The sequence below is a fragment of the Bufo gargarizans genome, chromosome 8 (genome assembly GCF_014858855.1).
Source record: "Bufo gargarizans isolate SCDJY-AF-19 chromosome 8, ASM1485885v1, whole genome shotgun sequence".
Classification (NCBI taxonomy): Eukaryota; Metazoa; Chordata; class Amphibia; order Anura; family Bufonidae; genus Bufo; species Bufo gargarizans.
This window is the reverse complement of record NC_058087.1, coordinates 191,662,983-191,683,230: the sequence shown is the minus strand read 5'-3', so window position 1 is coordinate 191,683,230 and position 20,248 is coordinate 191,662,983. Positions and strand designations below refer to the sequence as shown.

Sequence of the window (20,248 nt, the reverse complement as noted above, 5' to 3'; positions counted from 1 at the left end):
TCTTCATTTGTGCTAGTTTTTTGCCGTAAATGAAGATAGAAATCTACGGCAGCTCTGGGATGTCATTGATTTCTGGTTAGGGTACTTTCACACTTGCGTTGCTGGATTCCGGCAGGCAGTTCCATCGCCGAAACTGCCTGCCGAATCCGGCAATCTGTATGCAAACAGATCCCATTTGTAGACGGATCCGGATCTGGATCCGTCTGACAAATGCATTGAAATACTGAATCCGTCTCTCCGGTGTCATCCAGAAAAACGGATACGGCATTTATTATTTTCACATCTTTAAAGGTCTGCGCATGCGAAGACTGGAAGAACGGATCCGTCAATGCGGATATTTTAATGCCGGATCCGGCACTAATACATTTCAATGGAAGTGAATGCCGAGAAAGGACTAAACTGAAGACATCCTGATGCATACTGAACGGATTGCTTTCCATTCAGAATGCATTAGGATAAAACTGATCAGTTTTTTTCCAGTATTGAGCCCCGAGAACGGAACTCAACACCGGAAAACTTTGACGCAAGTGTGAAAGTAGCCTTAGGCACAAGGACTGCAGTAGGATACACATCGTCTTACGCATTGACATAAGTATTTTTTTAATTACATTTTTACTATCTGTTATATAAAAAACATATACAAAATCAGACCATCCAAGGGTCCATATTACAATAATCAACCATATAATAACATTTTAGCCCCGATACTCCCCCCCCCCCCCCCACCCTTTGGGGAGAGAAAGGGAGAGTGGAAAAAAAACAAAACAACAAACACAAACACATCCGACCCTAGTTCAACAAAATTTTTTCCATATTTTGTCAGTTTTTTTCAGCTCTATCACTATATCTTTCGGACACCCGTTCCAGTTAAATAAAATAAACAACTGCTTCTTGCCACTGTCTCACTGTGGGAGGATCTACATTTACCCATTTCCGAAGTATGAGAAGTCTAGCCTGAAATAGTACTTTACGTAAAACCAATCGTATCTCTTTATATAGTTTAAGATGTTCTGTAGCCCCTAGAATGCAAACTACTGGGTCTTCAAAAACGTGAACTCCCAGAAATACTGATGCAATCTCTAGAATCTCTTTCCAGTACATAAAAAGTTTAGGACATCTCCAAAAACAATGTATAAGATTCGCCTTCTCACCCTTACATTTTGGGCACTTATCCGAAGTTCTAACTCCCATTTTCTTTAACGCCCAAGGAGATCGATGTAACCTATGAACTATAAAAAACTGGGAGATTTTATGTGAGGCCCTTTCCGACACCTTAATATAACTTCTAAGGGCATCATTCCATTTTTCTTCCGTAAAAGACGGGAGCTCTTTTTCCTATGGCAAGTATTGTAATCCGTTCTTTTTTTCCATCCATCAAAATCCTATATCTTTTTGCCGTTGTTCCTGTTTTTTCTCCTCCATTGGTAAATGTATCTATTCTATTTGATTGTTCCGCATTGTCATAAGTTAGGTGCGAAGGGATATCAAGACAGGCAGAGAAAGCGCCAGTCCTGATAACTCTCCCCCTATGAATTTATGGAGGTCGGATTTGGGGTGCTAAATTACTTGAGAAGGGTAATCATTAGCTCCTCACCCTATCCATACTCCCTTTATCATAAAACTACTAAACCTACCATCCCCTAGTAAACTATTTACAGAATGACTTCTGCTGGAAATATAGAAGAGCAGCAGTCAGGTCGCAGGTTGTTTACGAGCAGTTTGTACAATATCTCCCATTGTAAAGTAATAGAAGTAATAAAACCGATCTGATAAACATATCACAAATTCACAAAAAATTTGTAGTTACAAAAATGATCACATCTACAGTAACCAGGCCGGCAGGTTCAAGACACTCCCCATACACTTTACATTCACCATGACATCGCTGTAACATACCTGATTTCTTCTTGTATAAAATGGCGGCAATGGTCAGTAACACGATCAATATGACTGCTCCAGAGATCGCACCCACCACCAGGCCTGTGTTACCACCGCCATCTTCTGCAGGGAGATAGCAAATAAAATTTCACTGGTATAACTGATATATGGTATACGTTCCACCTATCAAAATCAAATCACTGTCGTTTGGAACGCTACATTTCTGTTAAAACTGTTACTTTATTAATCAGAAAAACAAAAGGGAAGGGGGACTAACCTATATTAAAATTCTAGGACACCATCCATTCAGTATAGGGTCGATATGAGGACCTATAAGCCGCATACACGGTAATTGCAGCTGCGGATGGGGTCACTAGAAATGCCGCAGGCTAGTGCTATACTGCAAGTGAAAGCAGAGGGCCATGGGGCCATGCTAATTGATTCCACAGAAGTAAGCACTAAGGTGCGGTCAGTGTGCTCTGAATCACTACCAGCTCATGGATCCCTCGACTAAAGTTATGGATAGACTAATCCAGTGATAAACATCTGCCTGCAGAAGCCGATCTCAATTGAATCCATCCGTTCATGTGAAACGGATGTCTAAGAATCGGCCCTGCAGACACGAATCACTGGATCTAAGCTAAGCTGGGTGAAACAGGCAGATCTGGATTGCTGTTGCTCATCTAACTGCAGAGGGCTGAGAACCGCAGACCTCAACTGCAGTGTGAGCGCAAAGCAGATACAAATGAACATTGATTCATCCCCACACCACACTCAACGCGTTTCGCCATAAGGCTCGTCAGGAGCGTGTATCTGTGGTTCGCAGGATAAATATTCAAAGCTGCTGAGCCTCCATTACAGAGGCTGCAGCTGTAAGTACGAGGTGGCCGAACGCAGCCGCTCAGGTGCACAGAATATGAGGAGAGTCCTCCTCCCCTCAACTGAGCCCCGCCTGCAGAACGGCCAATGAGGACGCAGGAGGCACGGCATCGCCGCATCATCCATCCCGCCCCCATTGTGCCGCCCCCTCGATGAGACCGGCCCAGATGAATGTAATAACATTCTACATTAAAGTTAGAGTAAATATATACGGCGACTTACTACCCTGGCAACGTTTGTATAGCTCCGATCGGGACAGGGATCATGAAGTGGTATGAACTACATTGTATTTTTTTTTTTATTTTTTTTTTTTTTTTATTTTTTTTTTTATTTAATTAATTGAGGACATCAATCGGTGGTGGTGGAGACAATACAGGAGGGTCAGGAAGGACCCAGCAGCATTTTTACTAGACGGCAATACTGTGATCAGGCTGATTTAAAGGGGCAGTGTATGGTATAATGTGGTATAAGTAATCCACAACCAATAATTACACTATCACACCCCTGGTATCTCCTAGCCCCCTCAATTGCCTAGGTGATCTAATGACATAGAGTCATTAGTAGTCCATGCCGCTGAGACACACGGATCGTGGGCAGTATGTCATCACCCCTAATGTTCCCCCGTTGCACCTCAGCTCCAGGGATCTAGAGAAAACACACAAAGGAATTATACTCATTTAGTCCCTGGGGCTGGAGCGCACATAGGCGGTAAATCCACTGTGTCTCTTTTTGCAATAACCGCCTATCAAAGTCGCCTCCTCTTGGCGCTCTTCTGACCACCTCCACAGCCTGAAATTTGATGACATCCACATCACCGTTGTGCATGGTCGATATGTGTCTAGCAATCGGGGTATCCGCCCCTTTGCGGATGTCATTTAGATGTTCTGCTATTCTTCTACGGAATTCTCTTGTGGTTTTACCCACATATTGCTTTCCGCAAACACAAGTGGCCAAATATACCAGGCCTCTTGTTTTGCAATTGACAAATGATCTGATAGTAAATCTCTGTTCAGTGACGCTACAGATAAATGTAGCGCCAGTCTGGATTGCAGGGCAAGCCACGCAGCTGCCACAGCGGAAGGTCCCTTTGAGGTTGGTACTCAGCTATGTGGATGTAGTCGGGCCCTGAAAAAAGCTGTGCACCAGGCGATCTCTCAAACTACGTCCACGTCTGTACGTGATTAGAGGTACATCGCCTATCATATCCCCAATATCTGGGTCTGATTTAAGAATACCCCAGTAGGTCGTCAGCAAGTCACGCACTGTGTTGTGTGCTTCATCATATGTGGCTATGATGCGCAACTGGTCCATTCCAGCCGATCCCGACCTAGGGGTAAGGAGGGCATCCCGGTTTTGTGCCAGTGAATGCTGGTACGCTTTAGTTAGTACATGTTGTGGGTACCCCCTACTCCTAAATCTGGTTCGTAGATCACTGGATGCCGTTCTGAAATCCGACATACTGGAGCAGTTACGCCTTACCCGAAGGTATTGCCCTTTTGGAATTCCCCTCTTCAGGGGCAGGGGGTGGCAACTGTCCCAACTAAGGAGGCTGTTTGTTGCAGTCTCCTTGCGGAACAGCCGTGTGCCAATATTGCCCATCCTGTCCCTGAAGATGGTTAAATCCAGAAAGTTGATTTGAGATTCCTGGATCTCTGATGTAAAAAATAATCCCATAGTGTTTATGTTCAGGTCTGAAACAAACCGATTGAAGTCCTCAACACTCCCAGACCATAAAATCAATACATCATCGATGAAGCGTAACCACAAATTAATGTGGTCAGCCCATCTCTGATTATCCGCGAACACAACTTCACGTTCCCACCAGCCCAGGTAGAGATTGGCGAAGGTCGGGGCACAGGGGCTCCCCATCGCCACTCCCCTGAGCTGGTGGTACATGCGATGATCAAAGATAAAACAGTTGTGCTCAAGGATAAATTTCATTAGTTCAAGAATAAATTCGTTATGCTGCCAGCAATGGGTGCCACGTTGACTAAGGAACGAGGCCACAACTCCACACCCCCTATCATGGGGTATGGAGCTGTACAAGGCCTCAACATCCAGGCTGGCCAGCATAACGTTCTCACCAAGATGTATTCCTTCCAATTTTTTGATTACATCCATAGAATCACGTACATACGAGGATAGGGACACCGCAAATGGTCGTAAAATCCTATCCACGTATGTACTGATTGGATGTGTCAAACTCCCAGTCCCTGACACAATAGGACGTCCCTTTAAGGGGGTAAGTCCCTTGTGCACCTTGGGTAACCCATAGAAACAAGGGATCTGGGGATGTTTGGGAAACAAAAACTCAAATTCAGATCTACTGATAAGGGCATGATCGTGTGCTGTGTCCAAGAGGTCCTTCAATTGCCTCCTGAACATCTCAGTAGGATTTGATTCCAGCACACGATAACATGATTTATCACTGAGAATGTTCAGACACATGATCTTATATTGGTCACAGTTCATTACGACAATATTCCCTCCCTTGTCCGATGGTTTAATGACAAGGGAGTTGTCGCGTTCCAGTGAAATTAGGGCCTCAATCTCCCTTTTCCGGAGATTGGACTCAGTCCCCTTCAATGTGTCGAGCTTTCTCAGTTGGTCTGTGACGACCTTGAGAAAAATGTCAGGTGGTGTGCCATCACTAAGGGGCGGGTTTTTAGTAGAGGACAATTTGAGGTCCGTAAATGGACCCTCACCAATCTCCCTACTCCCTTCCTCCATAAGGGATGCCAGTAGTTGGATATCCGGCAGGTCATTTATGTCCACACCCAATTCATTGCACTGTTGTTGATTATGTGTAGCAAAGAATTTTTTCCATTTAAGTTTCCTCACGAATAAGGTCAAATCCTTGACCCATTCGAAGATAGCAAATAAACTTTACTTAATGTAATATAATATAATCTGAAGCATTCTGTGTCAGCAGTCAAGTCATAGTAACTGCAGGCACAAAGAGGCAGGGTACAGCAGGAGTATGGATTGTGGTGATGCTCATCTTGGATGGAGGCATAGCTAGCTATACTACGCTGATTCCATTGCTCATATGCACTGCAATTGGAGCTACTGAAACACCGGTGAGACGGCCTGCCCAACTTGGTCGGGGCCTTAGTAACAAGCAGGAGGAGATGAGACAACCACTTTAAGACCAATTTCAGGACCCTGATGCTACAAAAGGGAAGATGCACCTAAGGTAAAGGCCTTTTACATGGGCTGATGACTGGGAACGAACCAGGTCATCGACCCAAGTAAACATGGTGCAGATCACCCAACATCCTCTTGTCTGCCAGGGGACCACATCTTGTATGCACTATTAAAAAATTTTGTTTTTAAAGGGAACCTGTCACCGGGATTTTGTGTATAGAGCTGAGGACATGGGCTGCTAGATGGCCGCTAGCACATCTGCAATACCCAGTCCCATAGCTCTGTGTGCTTTTATTGTGTAAAAAAAACGATTTGATACATATGCAAATTAACCCGAGATGAGTCCTGTCCCTGACTCATGTCGTGTACAGGACTCATCTCAGGTTAATTTGCATATGTATCAAATCGGTTTTTTTACACAATAAAAGCACACAGAGCTATGGGAACTGGGTATTGCAGATGTGCTAGCGGTGATCTAGCAACCCATGTCCTCAGCTCTATACCCAAAATCCTGGTGACAGGTTCCCTTTAAGTGGTACATCACCCTGTGTAAACAAAGGATGTGCAGCCAAACTGTATAGGGACATAGGATCGTACTACCGGTCATTCGTCCTGATATTAATGCTGCATATGTTTGCAGGTCACAAGTGGCGATCGACAAGCTGTCATCGTAGTGGTGTTTGTTACTGGGCAGAATATCGGTGCACATAGGTACATATGATCGGCAGGATTATTCTCCTCCATGTTATTTTTTTACAAAGTTCACTTTAGTACAGTGCCTACAGCAACAGGGAAAATAAAATGAAAATGTTTCTAGCGATTGAGCGATCTGACCAAAAAGCTCGCGCAACGTCTGTGAAATTGTTACTGGGAACAAGTACAATCATCAGTTGTCATTAATGAAATGCACGATAATCGTTTCATTTAACTGCTAGTTGTCTGCTACAACGTTTGGTCGTTTAGTCGCTGGTGCCTGTGATCGCTTTACACCATGGTAGAGGTGCAGCCCAGCAAATAGTATTCACCTACATGAATGACCACTCAGTGTATGGAACCTGAAGGGTACGGCCGCATGTGTGCCTTTTTTTAATGCAATTTTGGAGGCCAATACCATGAGTGGATTGAAAAAAGAGAAGTCATATCTGTCCTTAAAGGGAATCGGCCACCCAGATTTTGGACAATTTTCTATAGCTATATAGGAGTAGTCCTGCAGATAAGGAGGCCAGATCATTTTTTTTTTCCTACTGCCCCCCATTCCCTGCTGTCAGCGCTCAGAACTGCTTTAAAATACAATCAGGACTGGCATGCGCATCTGAATCCTTTCCATTATGTTGCCACAGCACAGTGCCTGCGCCTCTACATAACTTCGGCGATCCATCGACAGCGCTCGCGATTTATTAAGAACGGCGTCCATAATGCCAGTCTATATAACTGACCCCCCTAGTGGTTATTTCTTGTAAGACATTCAAATTCACTAAACTGGTCTAAATAGTACGATGATCAATCTAAAACGTAACTTTTAATTGATATACAGTTAAATATATTAATTATCTTAGTATCCATATATTGGGACCTATTTTTCTAACTGTATATCAATTTAAAGTTAAGTTTTAGATTGATCATCTTCCAATTTGCTACAAGATTCAGGTGGTCTTAATTAGTTATCTAGTTAATAATTTGATTTTGTACATCTAAATAGTAAGTGAGCTGCATTTTGGAGCATGTTTCCATGAAAGTTGACAAATTGTGGTGCAACTTACCACTCATAACAGAGACAGAAAAGTATGCCTGCCCCGGAGTGGAGTAGAAATTAGACTGTTTTTACAACAAAATCTGGCACAAACTGAGGAGCACCTATATAAATAGGACGGAAATTAGACACAAAAGTTTGAAAATGTTTGAAATTGTCTTAAAACTCAAAATAGGTGCAAATGCCTCCAAAACAAGTGCAAAAACAGTTGGTAAGTGAGACTAAAAAACATAAGACAGTCGCAAACTGGCTTTTTACACAACAGGTGGTGACACTTTCATAAATCTGCCCCAAGATGTCTATTTTCAAAACAGATATGACTATGGGGGTATAATGTGATTTCACAATTCAGGTATTGAGTATTTCAAGTGTGAATATTGCCCTGGCCACAAAAGTAAAATAATATTAATTGAATGAAAAAAGGTCTTAGTGTAAGAATCTCACCGTTATACACGAGCCGGATGTCTTGTTGCATATCTGCCGTGAGAGAATCGTGTTGGACTTTACATGAGAGGGATTTGGGTTTTTCTGTGGATGGTAATATCACTGAGCTATTGATGGAGAAAGTGTTATCATTATTCTTGTGAAGAGAGGATACAACAGAGCCGCTCATGACCGTCCCATCCTTTATCAACTGCACAGTGATCCGTTCAGGGTAAAACCCAGTCACCAAGCACAAGATCTTCTCCTGCTCATCACCCACATTCATCTTCTCAAGGGCTGAGATGGACGGACGAGCTGTGAGAAAATAATAAAAATGTGTAATCATTGTGATGTTGTGCACTACCCTGTGTGGAACCATGTGGAGACAGAAATAAATGGAAATAGATTGAGGCCTGATGCTTAATATCATGTTATCAATCAGACATATTCTAGTGCAGATTACATCATGGAAGGGGTTAAAACACTTCCAGTATGTGGTCAGCTGCTTCCATAGCTCAGCTGTAGTCGATGGTGTATCCCTTTGGGATGGGGACAATGTTTTATGCAGTTTTTAGGGATGATCAGTCACTGCTGTAAACTTACCATAAACTAGCAGATCAATGTCCTTGTGAATGATATCAGGGCCGTAGATTATGGTGCACCTATAGATCCCGATGTCACTGATAGAGATATTATCGATGTATAAATCAGCTGCTCCTTCTGCAATGTTCTTGTCATCAAAATGCATCCTTGGCTGAATGTGAAGCCCCTTGTTGTTGTACTTTACAATTCCAGTTCCCTGAAATTCCCACAAAACAGCAAGATACTGACGGTTTATTGTACTGCTGCGCACCTTGAACATACAAGGTATCATGACATTAGTTCCCAGCTCTGCTTTTCGGGAAGAAGGAGCAAAGACTTCCAAGGCGGATCCAGCAGACGTTAACACTGAAAAACAGACAGCATTATGTAGGATTTTTAGGGCACTAGTGTAGTGTCCCACTAGGTATGGGTGGGCACTACACAAGGGTCAATTGGTGTGCGCGTTACTTCTACTCACAAGGAACAGAGATGTCATATTTAATTCTGCATTTAATGTATGTTCTCATGTGTTGTTATATGCAATGTACCCCTGTATCATGCAGTAGCAGGTCTAGTTGGGTGTGGTTAGACATCCCAGACACTAGAGGGAGATAGGGAGCCCCTAGTATAAATGTCCAGGCCAGACAGGGAGTTAGTGTAGAGTCAGGAGTCTGAGATGACAGAGGTTAGAAAGCCTGCTCCTGACATGCAGCTGGATAGCCCTGGCTGCTAGTGATGTCCAGGAGGCTGTTGAGAAGCTCCAGCCTGCCTGAGAACAAGAGAGCCTAAGTTAGCTCTGAAGAGACACCCCAGTTGCAGGATTCAACCTCCTGGGAGAAGCCGACAGTTATCCACCTGATAGGAGGAGGCGACCCAGGGTAAGCAAAGTGACCCTGATGGGCAGAGGATCTTAGGAATCATAGCAAGCAGTATAATACCTGAGGAAGAAAGTAACCAAGGATTTTAGCCACCCTTATAGGCATCCGGGCCTTGGGAGATATAAAGCCAGAGCAGGAGTTCTAGAAAGGACACTGTACATTGATTCTGTGAAAGGTACAACCTGCTGCCTAGTGCTTGTAAAGTTTACCCTCAGCGTATCTTGCATGACTATTGCCTGCCGTATTTGTGAATAAGCCCCTTTGTGGAACTGTAATCTGAAGACTGTACTACACCTGCTGTACAAAGTTGGATTGTCCAGTAAAGTTTACGTTTGGTTCACTGCATACTCGTGTACCTTCATCATTCCAACCACCAACCGGCGTGCCACTGTCCAAAGGCACTGGCGTCACGAATACCACAGGGACCTTGCCCCAGGCACACAAAATACCTGTAACATCCAGGGCACCTCAACTACCATCAGGCCTGGTCCCTATCTACAGAGGGTGCCCCAGAGGAACTGTGTCTACCTCTCCTTCACTGCCACGCGCCTGCCCAGGGTTCTTCAAATATAGTGAGTACCCTCGATTGCCCATAACTGTGACCTCACTTCGTCTATACCCTGCAGGTCTGGCGTGTTGCATAAATTGGCGTCACAAACAGGATCCGAATATTCCTGCGCCATAGTGGATTTAAAAACTGTGTGCTAAAAATTGTCTTAAAGTGACATGCCCCAATTGTTTTATTGAAAATTGCTGGGCCAAAGTAAACTGTAATGATTGCGGTGTGAAAATAGCATTGTGAGGACTGTTTTCTACTTATTTAAGCCACTGCTTGCTGTCAGTGAATAGACAGCTATTTTGCTCAAAGATGGCCGCTTAGCTGGATTGAAATTGTTTGCTGCGTCATCTTCATCTTAAATTGGCGGTAAAAATTGGCGCCTTCTGCTAAAAGTGCGGGAAGGCTGTATGCTGGCGCCACCGCCCTGTCTGGACATTTGCATGTCTGCTGTGATGGACTCCGCCTCCCCCATACTGGAGTACCTGGGGGGCGGCCTCCCAGTGCAATGGGAGGATCTGTCTGAACTTATTGGCGCCACCCTGTCGCTCTCCAGAGAAGGATCGAGCATGTTGAGGAGTGAGGACTTTCCTGCTGATATGTCCGCGCCTGATTTATTAACGATGAATGTGACTGGTGTTGAGCAAGAGGACGCTCCACCGGTCTACTCTCCGGGACCGGAGAGACCCGCCTGCCCGCCACCGAGGACGCAACCGGAGACCTACTATGGCTCCTGGAGAGACTTCTTCCAGCCCTCGTTCAAGTGGTCAGCTCTAATGGCAGAGATCCGGGAGGCCGCAATAAAGAAAACGACTAAAACCAAAATTTACTACGAGGAACTGGCAAAGACCGTTCACGAGTGCCACACCGACACACAACCCCGCCTGGAAAGGAGAATGGGGTTGGTTGTGGCCTTTGACAAGGACCGAGGCTTCGGTTTTATAAAAGACTACCTGACTGGACGAGACTTATATGTCAACAGGAGGTCCGTCAAGCGGAACTACCTCCCAGAACGTCTACACAACCTCCGTGAGGGAGAGGAGGTTGAATTTACCCCTGCTGAGGGCCTGCGAGGCCCCTACGCCACTGCCGTGTCTCGTCCTAAGAAGAAGACAGAGGACTGGGACCTTGATGAGGACCACCCTGGCTGCGAGCAAGAACCTATGTGCTCTCCAGAACCGGCCCATCATGCTTTCCAAGAAAGGGGCTCCTTCATTGGCCCGAACGTATTTTGGCAGCCGACAGTGGTAGAGAAGAGGGTTAGCCCATGGCCCTCACCTGAGTTGCCTCGCAGGGAGAAAACTGTCCGTGAGCTTCAGGATGCAGAGAGATTCAGAGCTGCCCTGGAGAATATCCGCAGAGGGAGGAAAGCGGACGCCTCACCTGAGCCTGCAGCGGCTGCGCAGGACGAACCACCCACCTTCCAAGTGCCGACGGCGACAGCGGAGACCAGCGATCCCGACTCCGAAAGCCTGGACGACCAGATCGTGCGGCTGGAGCTAAAGCTACGGGAGCTACGTCAGGCTGCCTCCGCCAGGATCCGGACTCCACCTGACCTACAAGAAAGAAGACGTAAGGACTCGGACGTCTCCGGGTCTAAGGTGAGAGTACCTGTCCCTGCCAGTCGTCCCTCCTTAGTACCGGCACCTGTGGTGGGATCCTCATACGCTGTGCACCGGCGCACAGAGCCAGTCGTTCCAGAACCCACCGGACCGCTTGCAGCAGCGGTACCCAAGCCAGTGCAGCAGCCCACGATTGTTATGCCTGCTCCGGTGAGGTCAGCGACTTTGATTACCCCTAGGCCTGTGGGGCCTATACCTATTAGGGGTCCGTTTATGTTACAGTTGCCCCCCAATACGGTGTTGTGGGCACACCCATCTGTTGAATCGCAATACAGGCCCAATATACAAATGGAGCCAGGGAGCACCACTGAAATGCAAAGTGGATATGACTTGCCCCAGTGAATTGGCCTGCTAGGCCCTTGATGTTTGCTTTATTTTGCCAAGGGATCCTAAAGAAGAGTTAACCCATTCAGGACAGGAGTCCTTCGTTGTTTTGGCCCTCTGTTGCTGCTGCCAGTTACACACGGCTCAGTGGAGGCGGCAAGCCACTGAAATACCACGTGCAGCAAGGCCATCTTGTTTACAGGACCTCCTGCCTGCTTTCTCAGAGTGAAAACTCAGTTGTGCTTGTTTTCATGTTGCACCTTTTAACCCTTTAACCCCCTTTTCAGGTTGATTAAGGGTATTACAGCACTACTTTGATGTGTATGCCATTTAAATAATGTGGACTATTTTATGTGCTGTCATTTTATTATGCAACTGGAATTTAAAGGAATTGGGCCCAGGGATAGACTCAAAAGCACATGAGCCTCTGAGATTTTGCTACTATTTTAAAGTATTGTGCCCAGAGATGGACTTCACCTCGTGCGAGCCTCTGTGATTCTTGCTATGCTTTCTAATGTCCCATATCTCTACTTAGCTGTGGATTGAACAAAAAGAAAAGAACCTGGGTACGGACTCATTTTAAATGCTTTGAGCCTCCAAGAACTGTTATTTAATGTTTTACATTTTCCATGGACTACAACTGTTCTATCATGGACAATTTGCACTTAAAGAAATTATTATGGACTATCCTGGTATTTATTGTTATGCTGTGCCAGGTCAGCGCCCCTGTTCCCATTGTTTTATCCTGAGAGAAGAGAACGACGCCCCTTTTCACCATTACTTGCTCTTAATCCAGTGGAACTGCCTGATGTATACATATAATGTATATTTTGCAAATGTAGATGTGTTTTCCTGCTTTGCTTTATCGTCCTCTTTACAGGTGCAGTATCCAGCTGTGCAGGTACCCTCCATGTTGCGCCGAGGACGGGCAACGTTATAGCGTGGGGGTATGTAGTGTCCCACTAGGTATGGGTGGGCACTACACAAGGGTCAATTGGTGTGCGCGTTACTCCTACTCACAAGGAACAGAGCTGTCATATTTAATTCTGCATTTAATGTATGTTTTAATGTGTTGTTATATGCAATGTACCCCTGTCTAATGCAGCAGCAGGCCTAGTTGGGTGTAGTTAGACATCCCAGACACTAGAGGGAGATAGGGAGCCCCTAGTATAAATGTCCAGGCCTAGACATGGAGAGTTAGTGCAGAGTCAGGAGTCTGAGATGACAGAGGTTAAGAAGCCTGCTCCTGACATGCAGCTGGATAGCCCTGGCTGCTAGTGATGTCCAGGAGGCTGTTGAGAAGCTCCAGCCTGCCTGAGAACAAGAGAGCCTAAGTTAGCTCTGAAGAGATACCCCAGTTGCAGGATTCAACCTCCTGGGAGAAACCAACAGTTATCCACCTGATAGGAGGAGGCGACCCAGGGTAAGCAAAGTGACCCTGATGCGCAGAGGATCTTAGGAATCATAGCAAGCAGTATAATACCTGAGGAAGGAGGTAACCAAGGATTTAAGCCACCCTTATAGGCATCCGGGCCTTGGGAGATATAAAGCCAGAGCAGGAGTTCTAGAAAGGACACTGTACATTGATTCTGTGAAAGGTACAACCTGCTGCCTAGTGCTTGTAAAGTTTACCCTCAGCGTATCTTGCATGACTATTGCCTGCCGTATTTGTGAATAAGCCCCTTTGTGGAACTGTAATCTGAAGACTGTGCTACACCTGCTGTACAAAGTTGGATTGTCCAGTAAAGTTTACGTTTGGTTCACTGCATGCTTGTGTACCTTCATCATTCCAACCACCAACCGGCGTGCCACCGTCCAAAGGCACTGGTGTCACGAATACCACAGGGACCTTGCCCCAGGCACACAAAATACCTGTAACATCCAGGGCACCTCAACTACCATCAGGCCTGGTCCCTATCTACAGAGCGTGCCCCAGAGGAACTGTGTCTACCTCTCCTTCACTGCCACGCGCCTGCCCAGGGTTCTTCAAATATAGTGAGTACCCTCGATTGCCCATAACTGTGACCTCACTTCGTCTATACCCTGCAGGTCTGGCGTGTTGCACTAGTAGCAGGCCAATCACAATAAAATACATGAGCATTCGGGAAAAAGGTTGGTGTGATGTCCACATTTCTAGGACTGACCCCTGCTTGTATAACCTAAGCTGTGAGCTTCTACCCCATGGCGGGTCTACTCATGTGGACAGAAATTTATTTGCTGAGACTTTTCCACATCAATGATGAGATAATGAAAACTTATTGCCAGACGTTCAAATACAGAAATCCATATTTTCTCATTGCTAATTGTGTTTATTAGTAAGTCAGACGGGCTTGTGCTTTTGCATTTAACTAAGTGTTAAAGGGGCTCCCCATGATTAATGTAAAACCTGAAAAATCAGACATCATATAGTACATGACAATACTTTTCTAAGGCTACTTTCTCATCTGCATTTTGGCATCCTGGTTTTGAGATCCGGCAGAGGATCGGTTCTGTTTTTGTCCCCATGCATTCTGAAAGAAGAATGCTTGTTCAGTATGCATCAGGATACTTCCATTCCTTTGTGTCCGGTCATCGAAACAGAACAAACGGATTCGTCACTAAAAACAGTGTAAGTCAATGGTGTCAGATCCGGTTTGTTTCGTTTTGAATTCACACAACTGCCTCCTAACGGAACGGATGCATACTGATGTGTAATCAAAACGGATCTGTTTTGGTCAGGTTTTGAGATCCTCTGCTGGATCTCAAAACCTGAAACCAAAACACAGATGTAAAAAGTAGCCTAAGAAAGCTAGAACCAGCCCTCTACCTCACAGGGATCCAGAGATCTCCACGTTCAATACTCTGCTAGATTTATATCAAGCTGACAGCTCAGGGGTCGTGTCTTTTCTGCTGCAGTTCTATACCTATTTGTCGTAAAATAAGAAAGTGGTGCGCAGGTGATGCAAAACACAACAAAACAGGCGCAATGTTAATTAATTGTGCGAATACTAAATAAAACTACATGGGTATCAAGGAGAGAATACAACAAAAAAGTGGTGCAGACGCTTTAGTAAATGTGCCCCAGTAGGTGCTGTCTGCTTTTAATATGGACAGCACCTGTGTGCTGGTAGCCGCCGCATCCTCCTTTTAAAAAAACGTCCCCTCCTCCAGTTGATTGACAGGGCCAGCGAGCGCTCTCCTCCTCCGGCTGGCCCTGTCAGCATTTCAAATCCCGCACCTGCACCTTACATGTCTTCATTCGGCGCAGGCGCTCTGAGAGAAGGACACTCGCTTCCTCAGCACTCCCTCAGTGCGCCTGCGCCGATGACGTCACCTCTAAACCTGAAAGAGAAGACATCATCCCGTGCCTGCACCTTACGTGTCTTCATTCGGCGCAGGCGCACTGAGGAAGTGCTGAGGAAGCGAGCATCCTTCTCTCATAGCACCTGCGCCGAATGAAGACACGTAAGGTGCAGGCACAGGATTTGAAATGCTGACAGGGCCAGCCGGAGGAGGAGAGCGCTCGCTGGCCAATCAACTGGAGGAGGGGGCATTTTTTTTAGTAGACGCCCAACTTGCTTGCAGTGAAATCATTTGCATATTTTAAAAGATCTATTTTTAATTAAACGGAGTCACAGAACAAGGGAATAGTCGTCCAATAAGGATTTTAATATGCCCAAAAATGAAAAATGAGTTTTGGGGGGTGACAGAAGCCCTTTAAACATAGCCCTGAGTTCTACTGTTGTTTTTATTCAATTTGATTTCAAACGTTTAAATGATCGCCGATCACTATCATTCAGGATTTTTTCCTGACACATTTCTTCCTGGAATACGATGGGTCCCCACTATCCTTCCAGTTTTTAATAATGCGTTGGACAGTTCTTAACCCAATTTTAGTAGTTTCTGCAATCTCCTTAGATGTTTTCTCTGCTTGATGCATGCCAATGATTTGACCCTTCTCAAACAGACTGACATCTTTTCCACGACCACGAGATGCGTCTTTCGACATGGTTGTTTAAGAAATGAGAAGCGACTCATTGCACCAGTCGGGGTAAATAACTTGTTGCCAGCTGAAATAAAATTGCCCGTGCAATAATTATCCAATAGGAGGCTCAGAACTATCTGCTTAGTTAAATCCAGATGGCAACTTTTTTTTGGGACAGGCAGTGTATATCTTGCAAACAGGGGTGTAGCTATAGGGGGTGCAGAGGTAGCAGCCGCTACCGGGCCCAGGAGCCTGAGGGGGCCCAAAGACCTTTATGCCACCTAAGAAGACACCAGTATTATAGAAAGTGCATGCTGTTCAAGTTACACCTCTGGCTTGAGGGAAAGGGGTAATGTCAAGAATTTGTACAGGGGGGTGCCGTTTCAATGTTTGCCTTAGGCAGCACAAAGGCTATGTGCTTCCCTGCCCCTGGCCATAAAGCACTGAAGGAAGGGGGGCCCAAGCTGAACTCTTGCACCAGGGCCCATGATCCTTTAGCTACACCCCTGCTTGCAAAGGTTACATTTCTGGGACTAGGGAATGCTGGCGTTGCAGCTATGGAGGCAAAAACTGCAAGCTCCTGCTATACACGAGGAGAAATCAATAGAAGCGAAAGTAAGTGTCAGGACCCTGCTCCAGCTATCCATATGGACAGTGCATCTGCTATACTTACATGTACGGCACAGTGAGAGCAGGAACAAAGCTCTGAGCTCCGCCATTTCACAATCCAAGGATTTATTTAGCCCCGTAATGTCTGATTTCTATTTTCACTTTCATTTTTCCTTCAGGAGGGAGGGAGGGAGCTGCAGAAGATTATACCGTGTAGTCACGGCTCTTGTCACTAGCCATGGATGCAAGCTAAAAGCCTGATGTACTCCTGTACAACCGCAGCAAGCATCATCAGATAAAGGAGGTCATTTATCACACTCGCCTGTTTTTTAGAGTGCGTAGTGGATTAGCTGTCAGTACTTTGCATAGTTTTATGCCTTATTCACACATCAGTGATTGTGCGCCAAAACCAGGATTGGAGCCTCCACAAAGATAGGGGAATAAGGGAAAGATCTGCACCTGTTCAGTGTTTAGAGCTTAAAATCACTGACCAAACACTGGGGGTCATTTATCAAGTGCGCCTGTTTTTGGCCATAAAATTAGACAGGCATATTTCATTTGTGTGTCTTTCTTTTGCCGAGTATTTATTAAAAAGTGGCACAGCGGTTAATGGATTACACTCTGTGTATTGGTATTAGGGCTCATGCACACAAATGTATTTTCTTTCCGTGTCCATTCTGCTTTTTTTGTGGAAAAAAAAACCTGAAGTTACCCCTTGTGCATTCCATTTCCGTTTGTCCATTTAGCAAAAGAATGGAACATGTCCAAATTGTCCACACAACAGACAAGGATAGGACTGTTCTATTAGTGGCCAGCTGTTCTGTTCTGCAAAATACACAATGCAAGCGGACATCATCTGTATTTTTTTCGGATCCGTGTTTTACTGACCGCACAATAGTCGTGTGCATGACCCCTTAGTCTGCTCTCTCGGGGTTCTTTTTCAGTTAGACAGGTCCATATTCACTTAGACTGATCAAATTTATTTGCGCATGAAAAAAGTTGCATGTCTCCCTCTCCTAAATAAATAGAAAAGTCGCAAAACTTCTGAATTAGTCAAAAAAATATCAAAATAGTCTAACAGGGCAAAACTGTCTAAAAAACAAGTGCAATTTCAGTAGCAAATGCAACAAAAAAAATTCACATTCACGCATTTTTTAGACTAAAAACAGGCACAAGCACTTTAGTAAATGTCCCGCAATGCAAAGTTTTTTTTTGTCTAATAAATGTTGTTTTAGACCTCATGCACATGACCATTGTTTGGGACCACATCCAAACCGCACTTTTTGCAAGTCGAATGCGGACCCATTAACTTCAATTAGGCCACAAAAGATTCGGACAGCTCATATGTGTGCTGTCTGCATTAGTATTTCCGTTCCACATCCCCGCAAAAAAATTTTAAAAAAATTGAGTATGCCCTATTCTTGTACGTAACACAGACAAGGATAGGACTGGTCTATTGACGGTCAGACCTTCCGTTCCAGACCACAAAACATGGGGGCACATTTATTAAGACAGACGTTTTAAATGCAGATCTTAATAAAGTCCTGCACTGGTGGTGGATTCGCCGCAGTTAGGTGGAGTTGCCGGCCGCAGATCCACAGCCCTTCTAAATGTAACACCCCACACCACGCCCACTTTTCACACTGACTTGCGGAAATTTTGTGAGTTTTCGCATTTTTACACCACTCACTCCAGTTTTGTAATATGGGTGGGGAAAGTGGGTGTGGTTAGTTATGTTAACGCCTCCTAAGAAATAAATGTACTCCCACATCCTTGCCGAACGGCGCCGTCCCCTCCACTACGTCATTTAATTTATTCACTGCACCGTCCTTGCTTCCTCCTCTCTTGGCCTTCAAAATCCTGCGCAGGCACAGTATCGCTGAGTGCCTGCGCCTGTACGATACTCCTGCTCCAGAGGGCAACAGCCTCAATAGTGTCACTGGGCATGCGCCGAGGCCCAGTGATGTAATCAGAGCGCTGTTGCCCTCTGGAGCAGGAGTATCGTACAGGCGCAGGTGTAGTGTACGGGAGAGTAATACCCCGTCACTACAGAAGGGTCACTTGGGTATTGTCGTTCCCCCTGTATTTATGGGGAGGTTGGTATAGAATATCTTGTCAATGTACTGCTATGTATTTTCCTGTTACTGTGAAAGGTGCATGTGCAGGCCGGCTAGGGTGTCATTCCAGCTCTGAGTCACTAGAGGGAGCTAGGGAACCCTAGGATATATAAGGCCCAGTCAGGAAGTGACAGCAAAGTCAGACAGTGGGAGCAGAGGTCAGAAATGATCCTGTGTCTGAGTGAAGGCCAGGCTATGGGCTGTGAGAGCAGAGCAGGCCTGAAGCCTGCCGACTAGGAGAGGGTAGTAAAGGCCCTGTAACCAGGTTCCGGATCCAAGAAAAAGGTTCCCCTCCTGAGTCATCATCCGTTTAGCTGAAGCAGCATAAGCGAGCCACCAGCCAAGACACAGAATACCACAGAGGCCGATCAGATAAAGCAAGAGGTACTCAAGAGAACAGAGGAGGTACTAGATAAGGACAGCTTCAAGGGTACGCCAGATAAAGGGCATTAGACCTTGGAGAGAAAGTCATATGTGTCAGGACCAGTCAGGAATAGTGTGCAAGCCGCCTGTACTGCATCTCCTGCAATCAACACTCTGTATTATACATTGCTAAGACCGGCCATTCTGTAATTCCAAGAACCACCTGTATTCTTATGGAAAACCAACCGTCTTTCATGGAACGACGCTTCCAACTGCGTCCATGTATTATTATTGCTGATATTCAGTAAAAGTTCCAGTTTTTGTTGGCTATCCTGTGCTTGCTTCGTTCTTCTACAATACCATACACGGCGTGTCACCGTTTAATTGACACTGGAGTCACGAACTTTTAAATACCTGCCTGTTCCAGTATTTGCCCCAATTGAAGACGACAGTGGATCCCAGGTTAGTGAGTCAATCTGCACTACAAAGCCCAGCATACACTACTGACCCCCTGGGACACTGCATCGCTCTTTTTGGCGTCACGAACAGGATCCGCATACTTCTGAAGTGCAGAGAAGTGTGAACTGTGTGCTTTAACTATTCCATCACCGCATTACAAAGACTGTAACCTTTATTCCTAATTTGTGGATTACAATTGTGCCTGGGAGGAATCAGAGAAGCTGTACTGTGTTGCGCTACCCCCAGAGAGAAAACCGCATTTGTGGACTGCGTTTTATTGGACTTTTCATCATCCTGCTTGCTGTCAGTGAATTGCAGCATCAGGACACCTAAAATGGCCGCCGACGCCATGAGGCTTTTTACTGCGCCATCAGGATGTGCAGAGGCGCGAATATTTGGCGCCGAAACCTTCCAAGAAGAAGGAGGAGACGATTGCCCTGGAGCGCCACCCACCTTGAGGAGTGACGACGCGGCTGACTACTTTGAAAAATTACGCCTGGGAGGCGGGCCTCAGATGGAGGTAGACCGGCCCAGTGTGTGGGAGGAGTCAGTGTCGACTCTGCACCCAGTGAGAGAAGAGATGGCGTACGCGGAAGAGCCGGAGTTCGATGCCACGTGCGAGTGGGGCGCCACTCCACCGGACTTTCCCGAGTTGGGGCCATGGGACCCTCTAGCCTGGACGGCCACCCACGGGGCC

At 45.7% G+C, this 20,248-nt stretch overlaps 1 protein-coding gene across 2 annotated transcripts in view; it reads right to left on the bottom strand.

Annotated features, from left to right (window-relative positions):
- LOC122945654 overlaps nt 1-16,774 on the bottom strand; it is a 62,664-nt gene extending 45,890 nt beyond the window's left edge. The window contains exons 1-4 of one of the 2 annotated variants that reach the window (XM_044304788.1): nt 16,677-16,774; nt 8,681-9,025; nt 8,099-8,392; nt 1,897-2,001 (exon numbers count right to left, since the gene is read on the bottom strand). In XM_044304788.1, the coding sequence (XP_044160723.1) occupies nt 1,897-2,001; nt 8,099-8,392; nt 8,681-9,025; nt 16,677-16,722 (790 nt within the window). In that variant the 5' untranslated portion in view covers nt 16,723-16,774. The remainder of the gene's footprint in view (nt 1-1,896; nt 2,002-8,098; nt 8,393-8,680; nt 9,026-16,676) is intronic. The other variant, XM_044304789.1, reaches the window with a different exon arrangement.
- Between the last annotated feature and the right edge of the window lie 3,474 nt (nt 16,775-20,248).